The 14,942-nt window shown below is 39.4% G+C and overlaps 1 protein-coding gene across 2 annotated transcripts in view; it reads left to right on the forward strand.

Annotated features, from left to right (window-relative positions):
• Positions 1 to 6,626: 6,626 nt before the first annotated feature.
• Positions 6,627 to 14,942, forward strand: part of zswim8 (zinc finger, SWIM-type containing 8) — a 44,159-nt gene continuing 35,843 nt past the window's right edge. For both annotated transcript variants that reach the window (XM_053621738.1, XM_053621739.1), the window contains exons 1-2: positions 6,627 to 7,219; positions 13,819 to 13,972. In XM_053621738.1, coding sequence (XP_053477713.1) covers positions 7,042 to 7,219; positions 13,819 to 13,972 — 332 coding nt within the window. In that variant the 5' untranslated portion in view covers positions 6,627 to 7,041. The remainder of the gene's footprint in view (positions 7,220 to 13,818; positions 13,973 to 14,942) is intronic.

The raw sequence follows: 14,942 nt of genomic DNA on the forward strand, positions 1-14,942 counted from the left end.
ATATGTGAGTCTTCAACAAACTGTTTTCACAAAGTTGGAAATACATAATGATCTAGAATGTCTCTGTATACTGTAGAATTAGGATTTCCCTTTCCTGGAACTAAGGGGCATGACCTACATTTGTTCCAGCATGTTAAACCAATGCCCCTGTGCACAAAGCAAGCTCCATCAAGACATGGATTGCCAAGGTTGGTGTCAACCGAGTGGCCTGCACAGACCCCACTGACCTCATCCCCACTGAACACCTTTAGGATGAACTGGAACTTTGACAGCACACCAGGCCTCCTCAACTGACATGGGCACAAATCTCCACAGTCATGTTCTAAAATCTAGTGGAAAAGAGAAGAGTCCAGAAGAGTTGAGGCTGTTATAGCAGCAAAGCAGGGACCACTGGAATGGAACGTTCAAGAACAGATTAGGGTGTGATGGTCAGGTGTCCACAAACCTTTGGCCATATAGTGTAGCATTGTTGGACAAGATGTAGTATGAATTTAGAACCATATTGCACTAAACTGCATGGCATTATTGCAGGTAATTTTTTCTAAATATTTAAATTATTAGGTATTGTGGGTCAAACAGCTCAAAGGAGTATGGGGTTGTCGTTGTCTCTATCCACCACATCTTCAGCATATGATTAATACTATAGACAAGCGTTTCCACCCATTTCCCTATACTGTTAAAAGTGTTATACTTGTCTGTGGTAATTACTCATATGCTATAGATGTAGTCGGAAATGCCGGAATATTGTAGAATATGCCGGTGATATTTACATTGTTGCTTCAATGCATTGACATTCCAGGGGAGCTTACCCTGTGAGAGCTTGATATCATTTTTGTACATGTTGAAGCTTTCTTTTATCGATGCCACCGAGATGTGGCAAGATGACAAATAAGTCTCTGAATCTCTGAATGAAGTCTATGAACAAAAAAATCTAAGTGCAATTTTAAAAAGTGCATACGATGTTGCTTAATGGTGCAGAAGCAACATCATATCAAATCAACTAGTGAATGTTTACGTGGTATGTTAAATGTATAACGTTTATAAAGCCATGAGTAGCCATGAGAGTCTTCCGTCCTAAGAAAAGCCTCTAGAAAACCGTACGCTTAAGACTGTAGCGTTCTGGCTCAGAACCAGTTCAAGTAATGAACAAGAACGGAAAAGTCCAATATTTTGCTAGGAAGAGAAACACAACCGGAACATAATCTTCATTACATGTTCTGGAGTAGAAACATTAATTAGAATTCCCTGCTATGGTTAATAACATTATTTCTTTGCAGTTGAAAACTATCGACTCATTATTTATGACTTGTGTCTAAACGCTCAGTGTTTCATGTGATTTAATTGTATGGATTTACATGTGCTATACAGAACAGGCTATAATGTTACATGGTATTATACATGCATAGAGAAACAAGATAAGATTTAACTCACTATAAACATTTCTCACATCAAACGTTTATGTTACAGTATGAATTAGATAGATAACAAAGTCTGTTTGTTGTTGCCTTGACTGAATTAGCATGTCTATGCATTTTTAATAGGAGAATTTAGGCTACTAACTCAACATCCAATGTGTGACACTGCATTTGGACTTGTTTTGATAAAAATAACATCTGATAAATTATTTTTAAATATTGCATAGCTAGATGGAGCACAGTAAACAGTACAATTCCATGTGTGTGTGTGTGTGTGTGTGGACATGTCCTTAATACAAACACAGCTGCTGGTTATTTGATTTCTTCTAACCGGTTTAGGAACATTATGTTGGAGTTGGAACACATGAATGGAAATGTTGAGATATTGATTCTGCTCAGAGAAAACTGATTTATTTAATTTCCGAGCCATACATAATATTGCACCATTATTGTGCTACAATTTGTACAGTATTATCAGTCTTTGTTGCAATGCAAAACTGTTTCTGCTGCCAATTGATGATTTTGAATTATGTTATTTATTATATAACCCATTGTAATGCACCATAATGTTACATAAACATCAGACATATAAACCATATTATCTGTGGAACTGCTACTTGGTCAGTGTATTATGTTGGACACTGTAGTGTGATTATTATTGTATGCTAATCAATAGTGATAGAGCAAGTAACATTTTGGTACAGTTGAGCAAATAAAAATGAAATCAAGTGTTTGTGGGCAACCTGTACCATTTTCTATCATTGTACAGAGAGAACTTATTGGACATGTTCTAGGGAATTGTTTTATGTGAAATTAAATGTGGGTATGGGTTTGGTTTAGGTACTTTGATTGTTGATAATATTGAGCATGCATTGTGCTCTGTGGTAGTACATTTGGTGTAGGTTTGGCATATTAAACAAATTAGCTCAAAAAGGTATTGAGTTTAATGATACAAATGGCTACTTGTGTGTGTTTAGGCAAGAAATATTCCTGGGTTAAAAAGATTGACTGTCGGTCTTGTGGTTCATGAGATATAGGTTAAGTGCTGCACTACTGCATCACCATCAGGCTGATACAGGATCCTCACATGCTGACTGGTAGTTGTCATACTACACCTTCCTGCCCAATATGGGATTTCTACATTATATTCTCTGCATATTTATGTTGGATTCCCACACTTAACAAAAACATGTGTGTGTGTGTGCGTGTGATCCCCTGAAGAGTAAAAAATAATGCATGGTAACCTGCCATGGATTGGAGTTTCCTCCAGGGTGTATAATTGCTTCATGTGCAGTGTTCTCTAGACAGGCTCCCTATCCACCACAATTTTAACTAGGATAAGTGTGAGTGAGAGAAGGTGGATAATTTTGGATATTTGTGGAACCAAGTGCAACAGTGATAGATTGTAAGAAAAATAGACTGAATAATATGTAGAAGCAAGGTTGGGGCTAAATTCATTCTAGCCCAGACTATAGATTTATGCATGCTACACTATATGGCCAAATGTTTGTGGACACCAGACTATAACACTCATACATCCTTTTTGAACATCCATCATTTGCTGTTATAATAACCTTCACTCTTTTATGAAGGCTTTCCACTATGTTTTGGAGTGTGGTTGTGGGGATTTGTGTACATTCAGCCACAAGAGCATTAGTGAGGTGAGGCACTGATGTCCAGAGAGGAGGCCTGGTGCACAGTCTGAGTTTTAGTTCATCCAAAAGGCGTTCAGGGGATGACTCAAGGTCAGGGCTCTGTGCAGGTCACTTGAGTTCTTCCACTACAACATTCTTCATCTTTATGGATCTCAAATTTGTGCACAGAGGCATTGTCATGCTGGAACAGGTTTGGGCCTCTAAGTTCCAGTGAAGGGAAATTGTAATGCTACATGCTACAGCATACAAAGACATCCTATAACAGGGGTGTCCAAGCTTATCCGCAAAGGACCAGTGAGAATGCATGTTTTCATTCCAATCAAGCAGAAACCACATCTGTTTCATGTTTAATCAGTTAATCTTGGCTTTCAGCAGACTCGGGTGTGGATGCTGCATGGTTGGAATAAACACCTGTACCCACACTGGCCCTTTCCAGATAAGATTGGACACCCCTGCTCTATAAGATTGTGTGCTTCCTATTTTGAGGCAACAGTTTGGGATGAACCACATCTGGCTGTGATGAACAAATTTACACAAACTTTTGGCATATAGTGTATCGGTGACATTACACACAGTGAAACACCTCCAAATTGGATCTTTATTTAGGTTTTGCAGCCTGCTTCACCTGACACATATCTGTAACACAAAATCATCAGCCAAATACAGTGGCTGGTGTAATGAACACAAACCAGGCGGATTATTTACTCTGTCTTTCTTTTTCCCTGAAATGCCTTGAAGAGAAACTAAAAGTAGATAGACTAAGCACACACTGTCCTATAAAAGTACAAATTACAAAAAAGGACAGATGACAAAATCATAAGTTCATAAACTCAGACCTGAAGGTTTCATTGTTGAGCTATGGATAGATATAACATCTGTACATTTGTACACACAACTGCAGTCAAAGTTATTGAACCCCCATTGCAAATCAGGTTTATTGTCAAAATACAGACTTTCAGCTGTTTGAAATGAACAAATCAAACAAAAACAATTGAAATAGATTAACACAACGAATGCTTCAAGTGGTTTCCCCAAATTCAACTGAAAATGCAGCTTATAATGACTTCTCCAGTTTCAAAATTATTCAACCCCTTCATGACAAGCATCTTAGGTACATAGTAGAGCACGCTTTTGCTGTTATGACCTGCTGCAAATGAGATGCATTTACATTTATGGCATTTGGCAGACACCCTTATCCAGAGCGACTTACATTTATCTCATTTATTCAACTGAGCCATTGAGGGTTAAGGGCCTTGCCCATGGGCCCAACAGTGGTAGCTTGGCAGTGCTGGGGCTTGAACTCCTAGCCTTCTGATCAGTAACCCACAGCCTTTAACCACCGAGTCACCACTGACGCATAGCTTCTAGCAGCATTCCTGAGGAATCTTAGCCCATTCCTCATGAGCAATGGCCTTCTGTTTGCGTGCACAATACAGAATCCCAAAACTTCTGTGGCTTATTTATATGATTTTGAGCTGACTTTTCTTGTGCTTTTGGGTCAGTAGTGGTGTATGTCTTGGAGTTCCAGCATGGAAACCTTCTGCGTTTAGTACGTGTATTACTGTGCTCACCGAAGCCTCAGTGCCAATTGCCACAAAGTCTTGCTGCAGGTCTTTTGCATTCACTCGGTTTTTCACAATCTGCCTTCTCAGAAATCTGACTGCATCCATTGATAGCTTCCTTTTTCTGCCTTGTCCTGGTATTTCATATGTTTTCTACCCCTAGCCAGTTCAGGTATTTCATGTATTCTCTACCACTAACCAGTTCGGGTATTTCATACATTTTCTACCCCTAGCCATTTCAGGTATTTCATGTGTTCCAGCTCAAGCACCCCTGGTGCACCCAATGAAGCCCTTGATTAGTTGCATCAGGTGTGCTTGAGACCACGCCTTTTGTGAGGGATTCTAATCAGGGGGTTGAATAATTTTGAGACTGGAGAAGTCATTATAAGTTGTATTTTCAGTTGAATTTGGAGAAACCACTTGAAGCATTCACGGTGTTGAACTGTTTCAATTGCTTTTGTTTGATTTGTTCATTGCAAACAGATGAAAGTCTGTAAAGTTTGACAATAAACCTGACTTGCAATGGGGGTGGAATAATTTTGATTGCAACTGTAGATCTATCTATACCTTTAAGCATTATGACTACACCTTTAACAGTGTTGTTGTAAACGGAGATCAGCTGATGGAGGAAACACACGCCCCATGGTGAAGCGTCGGAGCGCAGAGCCATCATTTTCCACACAGTGAGTGAGTGAGTGAGTGAGTGAGAGAGAGAGAGAGAGAGAGAGAGAGAGAGAAAGAAAGAAAGAAAGAAAGAAAAGGAAATCTGGAGAGCTCGGCTCATATAGGTGGTATTTCGGATTTGGATCAATCAGGAGTCGTGGTAGGAACAGAATTTGGAGCCGAGGACTGAGAAACCGGTTGTGGGTCGCGGAAGCAAAACAGTGCCATGTTATTGTAGGAAGAATTATGAGAGGTCTGTGGGAGTGCAAGCAAAAATACAGCGCTAGCTAGCTGTAGGTGCCGGTGAACAAATGTCAAGCCTGTGCTGCACGGTGGATCGTGTCGGTCACATCGTCGTGAAGCTTCGCTAACTTACATTTTGGATAGGCAATCACAAAATGACCGAATAAACAAACAGCAGCGCGAGTGCATTCTGGTGTTTAGACTCGGATTAAGGCTCAAGTGTTGTCATGGCTTGTCAATATTAAAATCGCGCTGAATTGAATAAACAGCGCTTGTTTATTTTCAAAGATAAAAATGTGCAGCATTAGCCAGTGATGTTAGTTCGCGTTGTCTCTGGACGTCTTTTTAGCCAAATCGGATTAGCCTCAAAACTATTTTGCTAGCAGCGAACGAGTCGCGAGCAAAAAAAAAAAAACTAGCTAAGCTAGTCGCTAGGAGTTAGCTAGGTCGCTAGCTTAGCTGTTCGTTCGGTTTTGCCTGAACTGTAAAACAACACACAAGTAATTTTAAGTAAAGAAAATGGACTAGTTGTTTTAATTCATCAGTGTTTACATCGATGATAGGCCGGCGTGTTGTTACAATAAGAGTGTGGTGTTGTTTTTACCGGTCGCTTGATGTTTGGTTAGCTTGTCTTTCAGCTAGCTAGGTTTGCTAGCCGGCATCAGGGTAGCTTTTGTGGAGCACAAACAGAGTCGCTCAGCTGGTTTCGGGGGATAAGGAGAGAAGGAAGGAAGGAAAAATTGCAAGTTAGAATAACTTCGCAATGAGTTTGATCGTGTCTGAGTTATTTCTCTGAATATTTATCACAACACTAGCTACTCTGTCATAACGGCAGCATAAAGCAATATATGGAGTTTTCAGTGGACAATTTGTGCCTTGCAAAAAAAAGGAAAAACAAGCACCAAGGTCCAACAAAAAGAAACTTGGAGTGTTCGAGCATTTAGGATCAAACTCACGAGTCGAGTTTAAATTTATCTAGGTTATCAGACATGTCATTGTTTTTTCGGAAAGGTTAGAAAGTGTTTTTTGTGCATCTTTGAGTTTAGTTCTGCGCCTTACAGATCAATGTTTAATTTTTCGTGGCCTCGTGCTTTTGGGATATATTCAAGAAGCAGTCCTGATTTCGACATCATTAAAAGTGGGAACACATTCCGAAAAACATGGACTAACTTTCCATGACGATGCCTGAAGATCATATCTGACTGGTATTAGTGAATGGAGGTAGTTTTGATGCACCGTGTGTGTTGTCACCGTAAACAGGCGTCGAAAAAGAAGTGTGCTTCTAGTTGAGAGACTTTGGGCGAGTTGCTCTTTGCTGTGTTTTGATTCACTTCAGTTCCCCCTCCCCCAAGCTACAAGTTGGCCCAGTGGAAGTGCTCTTCTTCGCCCATGCACTCAGTCTGCACTCTGTGTAGGTCAGCTGTGCGAGCTGAACTCTCCTAACCCTGAGCTGCAACTGACTTGAAGGCTTCAGCTTTTTCACCCTCACCACCAGCCAATGTGATGGAACTGATGTTCGCAGAGTGGGAAGACGGAGAGAGGTTCTCCTTCGAGGACTCTGACCGCTTCGAGGAGGATTCCCTTTGCTCCTTCATCTCGGAGGCAGAGAGCCTGTGCCAGAATTGGAGAGGATGGAGAAAACAGTCCGCTGGTCCCAACTCACCTACTGTTAAGATTAAAGGTAACAGAGTTCACCCTGGCATGTTAAACAGTCTGTGTATGAACAGTCATTGTCATTGTAACGCGATCCCTGTCACTCCTCTGTGCCCTTGTGCTTACCTCTGACCTTAGAAGATATTTTCAGAATTGCCTGACAACCCTGTCACCCAATAAGTCATACTTGTAAAGTCTGCAGTACCACAATGTGGGAGTCACTTATAGATTATGTCTTGTAGGTTCTCAAAACGGGGGTCCCCAGGTATCCGTCAAACACGGCCAAGGGGTGGTATTTATTTAAAAGTCATCTTATTGTTGATTTATGTTCAACCAGTAAGCTGTTAGAGGTGTTTATATGGAACAGAACAGCTTTAGTTTAATCACCATTTTAAAAGAAATAAAACTAGTAAACTTGCTGTTTTTATATGATCATGCTTTGAATCTGCATTTTTAACACGATTAACACAGCTGGTTTGGGTTATGTGTCTGGACCCTAACCCTAAACAGCTCCTCACATGAAAATGATCTTTCGTGTTTATTTTAATACCTATAAAATGAATCTGTGTTGTAATCTTAAATGGGACTGTGAGTTGGTTGTACACTGATCTTGTTTGCAAAAAGTTTGTTAACCCTTGATTATGAGATTAAAAACAAAACCAAACACATGTAAAGGCAATGTAGCATCTGTAGGTTGGTTTAAAACTTCCCCCTTTCCCATAGTAACGGTTCATGTGGCCTTTATGTAAAAGATGACTAGAAATTAGAGCTTATCAAGATTACTAAGATAGGGCACAGAGTGTTCCTCGGGGGCTGTAAAGCTCAAATAAAGTGTGTTCTGTGATACTACATTCTAGAGGAAGAAAAAAACCTTACTTCAAACTGACTGACTATGTAATTTTCTGTTTGTATTTCAATTAAAATAGCTGTACAGTACGAGTGACTTGTTGATTAGCCAGACCATACAGGGTTAGTTTTGTTATTTCTGAAAGTTCCTGGTGTGAGTGAAGCTCAGACTTCTGAGAACCCTGATGTAGTAATGTGCATCAGCAGAGGCCCTAAACATTGTATCTTTATGGTTGTGAAAGCAAAACTGCGCATTCTGGAACTTTTGTAATTGAAGGTGTGAGAGTAATATTTATTAAGCAAGTCAGTCAGGGCCTTTTTTCTCCCCAGACACAGGCCTTATGGTGTTTGGATTGAACGAGCAGTGGGGGTTGGGTGTAGTAGAGCAGAGGGAAGGCTGTAAAAAGAGCTTTGTCTTGTGCAGGTCACTGCCTCAGAGCAGGGTATTGTGGTTAAGCAATTAACCCCCTATTTAATAATTCTGCATAATGCTGCTGAGCTTGTATGGCAAATCCCCTTGTTTTTGGTTTAAGTAGTAAAGTAGAGGTATTTTTCACATGCCCAAAGCTTTTCATGGTTTAGGATCACTTGGACATTATTTTATTTTGAGCTGTGGGTGCTGACTGTCCTTGTGTTTTATTTACCAGCTTCAAGACAGGAGGTTGATGAGTACACTATCAGACGTGTGTGTGTGTGTGTGTGTGTGTGTGTTTATAAGACAAAGCCACATATGTTTACTAGCTTCCTGTTCAATGGCTTAGTCAGATTATGACTGGCTATGAGTGTACCGCATGGTCTGGAGTAACTGAGTCAATGTTCATTCACTTACACTCGCAGTCCCATCTTTTACAATTTTGAGTCTATAGCATTGTGTATCATCTCTTCTAGAAGCAGTCATTTTTTCCCCTCTTCCTGAGGGAAATTGAGGAATATTCTCACATTAAACATCATGTGACTGGCATGGGATTTTGGCCTGACAAGGACCAAGACACATGATAATGGGTATGCAACAACCAGCTCCCTAGTTCAGTAGTCAGGGCACTGATCAGGGAGTTGGCCATTTTAAGGACTGTCTCAATTGCAAAATCCTTCCACTGCACTGGAATGTTCGCTCCCTAAAAACTCCCACAATGCACCTCAAAAACCAGGGCCAGCATCCATGCTCATGAAGTTACATTACGGAACGGAAGTTACGTCATGTTTTCTGAAGCCTCTCAACTCAAAAAAAATGGGGGACGAACTGTCGGCTAACTTCCGGCTACAAATGTAAGCTTGTTATTGCTGATGTTGTTGTAGCTCTAAAGTGAGTACTTACGTTAGCGATTTTTAACTTTATCTATGACGTTCTATATACTGTTCGAGTCTAACGACTTTTAAGTGTTTAATGATTTAAAAAAAAAAATCCACTAGCTTGCCTATGATTCTGCTTGACATGACAGAAATACGTGTAATTAAGTGAACAAATTTTATATGGCATATAAAATTTAAATATTTTCTAGTTTTTGGTGATGTTTTACAACGCGAATACGTAGTTATGTCGCTGGAAATTCAGTTATCAGTGTCCCAAGATGTAGTGAGCCAGGGTCCTTACCAGTGCCCGAACTTGTGTACATGATGTGCTGATTCACCTCCTACTGAACTAGGGAACTGGTTGAGACATGCCCCTTATCTCACAGGTCACATCTTTGGGGGGGAAAAAACGAATCTCAGGAGTTATCTCCAGGCATGTCACCCAACCGCATTTTGAAATTTTATTTAATATTTAGATTTTTAATGTATTATTTAGATTACCGTCCTACTTGTATTTCTTTCTGAGTTTTATAGTCTTGTGGTACACTACACTTGCAAAAGAAATAAAGTATTCATCAGAGAAAAGTGCCACTGTTTCACCTCTTCTCCTCTCCCCTTGCAGGTCAATCACAGTATCCCACTGTTTCTCATTGCAACAACGAAACAACACAAAATTCAGTGATATAAATTTCACTCAAAGATTCACATTTACAATGTAAAATTTTGTCCATTTTCAACAATCGTCAAAACCCCCTACAATGTTCCTGTCTTATTTGAATTGAAGAAAAAAGACAAAATGATGCTGCCCTCAAGCCCCTGATATTAACAGGTCTTCGTTCTAGACGAGCAGTGTATTGGTGCTGGAACTAATTCAGTTTTGGCTGCTGACACCCTGTCTGTAATGTGGTGAAAAGGCACTGAACCTTCTCAGATTTTGAAAAATGATGATAATCAGGTTTATTTATAATGTCAATCTGAGAGTATGTGACCAAAAACTAGAGAGACAACTCCTTAACTATAAAGCTTTGGCCGGGCTCCTGTACATATGGTCACCAGATCGGGCAAGCATAAACAAAGGCTATCTTCTCAGCCTTGAGGCTGTGGGTGAGTGCCTACTTCCCGTTTAGGCTGGAGTATTTAAGGGCAGCGGTTAGGGTTGCAGAAAAACGATCCATGTAAGACTTGCATATTAATCAGTCACTGGATCCAGCATCTACACTGCACTAGCAGGTTGCTCCTGCCTCATTTTGCACACAAATGGGAATCCCTTTTCTGTTGGGCAGCCATGGTCTGTTTGTATTTTAGAGACTTTTTCTTCTGACTAGTATGCCTGCATGCATTTGGTCCCTTCAACATTCATATAATCTGACAAATGTGGAAATATTATTTTGGTCCAAGTCTTAGAGCCCTGTCTTTATCCATGCCATGTGGAAATGCGTTCACCCATCTGTTTTGCCATATTGCAGATGCAGGGAGTAGCGCTACATTATTAGCATTCCATATTGAGCAGTGTTTATTGTGGCAGTGTGCTTTTTCTAACCAGTGGTATACTTTTTTTTTTTTTTTTAATCGTGGCACCGGCTCATTACAGCATTACAGCACTGTCAGTGTGTTTCACTCAGTACGTTTACATGGACAATAATAATCCAATATTGACCCGATTAAGACAATACTCTGATTAAGAAACTACCATGTAAACAGTGATTTTTAAAAAAAATTTTATTACCTTAATCAGAGTAAAGTCATACTCGAAGTAAACACAAATCGAATTAAGACATGTAGACTATTCCTGTTTAAGTCGCATTATTGAGACGCATTACAGACATGTACACATCTTAATCACACTGTTAACCTCGTGTGGGAATTTTCACCGCATTTTGTGGCAAACAAGAGAGCGCGGCTGTGTTGTCATGCTGTACATGTAAATAGACGACTGCTTGAAGCCGTGGGCTGTGTCCGAAACCACGTACTTACCTACTATATAGTAGGAGAAATACATGTACTATATCATAGGTGAGATGCATGTATTTCGGTTACTATATAATATGTAAGTACGCGGTTTCGGACGCAGCCCACGGTTTCAAGCAGTCGTCTATTTACACGTACAGCATGACAAATAATTAACCACACTTGAAGCTTTCGTAAAATTAAAAATGAAACACTCAAAACTGTATATGGTACCATAACAAAGATGAACTGTATGTTGATGTGTGAAATTCTGGAGGGAATGTCGGACGGCGTGGTGCGGTGACGCAATGACGTGTGCCGTTAATCGATGCCCGTTCTATAACATGTAAAACGGGAACAAGAGAGGAGTATTTTTAAAAGCGACTCATGTAAACACCTTAATCATAATATTGTCTTATTCAGAATAAGGTCAATAATTAGATTATTACTGTCCACGTAAACCTAGTCACTGTGATCAGCTCGTTGACTTTCAACACCACTTCTACTTTTGAAAATGGAGAGCTTAAGAAAGGTTGCATAGAGTTTTGGTTCTTTTCACACTGTCTATTGTCTGAACAATTTCTTCTTCTCAATTAGAAATGAACAGCAGTTTTGCAGCATAAAGCTGTTTATGGCTTTCTCAGTGCTGACTCTCCTTCTGTCCAACAATGACTTGAGAAAATTGATTGCAGATGAGCAATACACAGTTTCAGTGTTGAATTGTGTGATGCAGCATTGTCTCAGCATCTGTTACGTCAACTCTGGCTCAAAAGTAACCCAGGGTAGTGGATTACATCGCCTTAAGTTTGTTTCTTCTCATAACAGACCCCCTAATGTTAGTGAATGCTATCCTGATGTATGAAACCAAGCAATTTAGCCCATTAAAGCTCAGTCCGATGAACTTAGAATCGCACATGGTTTTAATCACAATCATAACACTTCTCCACACCACCAATGCATCTTTTTTTTTTTTTTTGTTTAAATTTTCCATTTGACCCACCCTTCTTTCATTTTTTTGGCTAGAGATGAGATAATATTGAGTAAATATACCAGCACAATCCACGAACAACTGTAAACAATTATATGATTTAATAGCTGACATGGTCTGCAATGGTGTACAGTGTGTAAGTAAAGTTAATATATTTTGGAACAGTGGGTATGCATCAAGACTCAGAAAACACTCCATACAGGATCTCATGGACTTAAAAAAAAAAAAAAAAGAAAAATTTGTGATTGTTGCAGCCAAAAATGTTTGATTTTGCTGCGGCTTTTTAAAACTTTTATGATGCAATTTGCACGTTTTTTGGTGCTTTTACCCCATAAAACTACTTGAATTAATGAAATTCAATTTCATTGAATTTCATTTCATGCGGAATTAATGAAATTCAAGTATGTAGCAGTGATGTTTGTTGGTAATTGAGACCTTTTAGCTGTACTCCTGTTCGACGCACGTGAATCGAAGAGGACTGTGGCTGAATACGTGTTGTAATGACGTCACACGACGCGTCTTGATCCAAATCTGCGGTAATTTTGAAAAATTGCAAGCTCCTTTGAATATCGAGGAGTTTGCTTGAATTTGTGTTCATTTCTGCGATCGCAAAATCCTAGCGGGACTGATAACAGCCTGTTGTAAAAGTTGTGAAGTTTTGACAGGGACTCGAAGAGAACCAGCACTACTACATAGGGAAATTTAGTAATTGTGGCGTTTCAGTAAGTAATAAATCCATTATAATGTGTACTTCATACTTGTAAGCAAAATTCTTACTTGCTATTTCACTTTGAATGGAATGGAAGGATGTTTTACAGTTAGTCTTCAGGTTTTATAGAGTCTGTAAGTTTATATGTGGCTCAAATTTCAGGTGTGTGATTTTTTTTTTTTTTTTTTTTTTTTTTAAAAAGAACCTTTTGATTCAGTTGTGTTTTTACATTCACACTTCCTCTTATTGGAGTTTGGACTCGAGTGTTTTTGGTAAGGGGATATTTTAGTACTGAACCTGTAACCCTTTTGGACTTTCCATGCTGGGACTTATTGGCAGCTGTCCTACCCCCACTCACTTTATAATCCTTTGTGTGCTGGGTCTGACGACTTCAGCCTCATTTCTAAGGCTTGAACTATTCTCCACTTTTCATTTGTCTGAACTGTAGCCATCATCTGTGTCTGCATTGTTTTGACAGCTTGCCTGATTCCAAATACGCTCGGCTGTGATGCACGCGCTTGAAAGTGTATTGGTAAAGTGCGAGCAGCCGTTTTATTTTTGTCACAGAGCCAGTGTGGTTTCTGTCCTCAAATGAGGTTAATCGGTCATTTATTTCTCTTGTGTGTATGGTAGCCTGTGACAGTCTGGTGAAGAATTCCAGTGATTAACAAAACTGTTTACGTTCCTTAAGGAAAATGTCAAGGACTGCTAGATGTTTTTTTTTTTTCCCCCCGCTCTACACTTTTTTAACAAGAGAATATTTGACTCTAGAGATTACTTAAGTTTGTATTGTTATATGAGAGAGCTGTTCAACCTTGAGGTTCTCAGATTCTTGCTCTTCTCTCAGATGGACAGGTCATCCCTCTGGTAGAGCTATCAGCCAAGCAAGTAGCATTCCATATCCCGTTCGAGGTGGTGGAGAAAGTTTATCCTCCTGTTCCTGAGCAACTTCAGCTTCGCATCGCCTACTGGAGCTTTCCTGAAAATGAGGAGGATATCAGGTAAGAATGAGATCCACTGGTGGTCAGGTTAGTGTATATACTGGTGAAAGACCGACATTGAATTCCAGATTTGTGCAGTTCATTGCAGTAAACCTAATCATAAGTTGCATACTAATCATAACGTTCATGCATAGTAATTTGAGCTTGACTTGTAGCACAAGTTATGATGTAGCTGCCTAGTTAAAAGTTGATGTCGGTAGTTGTGCCTTGATGTATTTAATCTGCCAATTTGCGTAATATGTGTATTTATGTTCAAGAGGTACTGTTGAGCTGCATTGAGCTGATAATCACATGCACAGGCTGCTCAAGGATACGTTGAATATGTTTAAAAATATATATATGTTTTTTAGGTTGTTACATAATTTCATATCAATTCCAAACACTTATTTTACATTTAAGTATGGTCTACTTTTTGTCGTTTGATTTCTTGAAACTTTTCTTTCGTATGAGAATTCGTTTTAGTTCTCTTATGTTATACCGTTTCAGTTCTTTCCCATTCAGAACTGTGTAGGAGACTCAGCACTCTGTGACTCTGAGCAGCTGGAGGTTCAGGGTACAAACTTGGCTCACTTCTATTTATAAATAAAGCTTTCAGTAAATTAGACTTCAGTTAAATTTGAACTATTTGTGTCATGAATAAAATCATAGACGTGTGCATATAAGTCACATGACTAACTGCAGATATGAGATCACGCATAACTGTGTGTCATGGTTGAGGGTGCGTTTGAAAGCCACATTTTAAGAATCTATGGTAACAAATACCTCTAATTCAGCTTTACTGAAATCTCTTTCCCTCTCCATTTGCATTTTTCCTTAGATCTTCAATAACTGCAGGCTGCTGGATGCTTTTTTTTTATTGGTTCTCTATTGCAGTGACCACAACGATTAGGGCTTGTTTAATGTAAATAATATATATATGGAGTGTGTAAATAAGGGACTAGTGGGCAGGGGCTTTCATCCACATAGTTGA

This window comes from Ictalurus furcatus, chromosome 3, assembly GCF_023375685.1.
Source record: "Ictalurus furcatus strain D&B chromosome 3, Billie_1.0, whole genome shotgun sequence".
In the NCBI taxonomy this organism is placed as follows: Eukaryota; Metazoa; Chordata; class Actinopteri; order Siluriformes; family Ictaluridae; genus Ictalurus; species Ictalurus furcatus.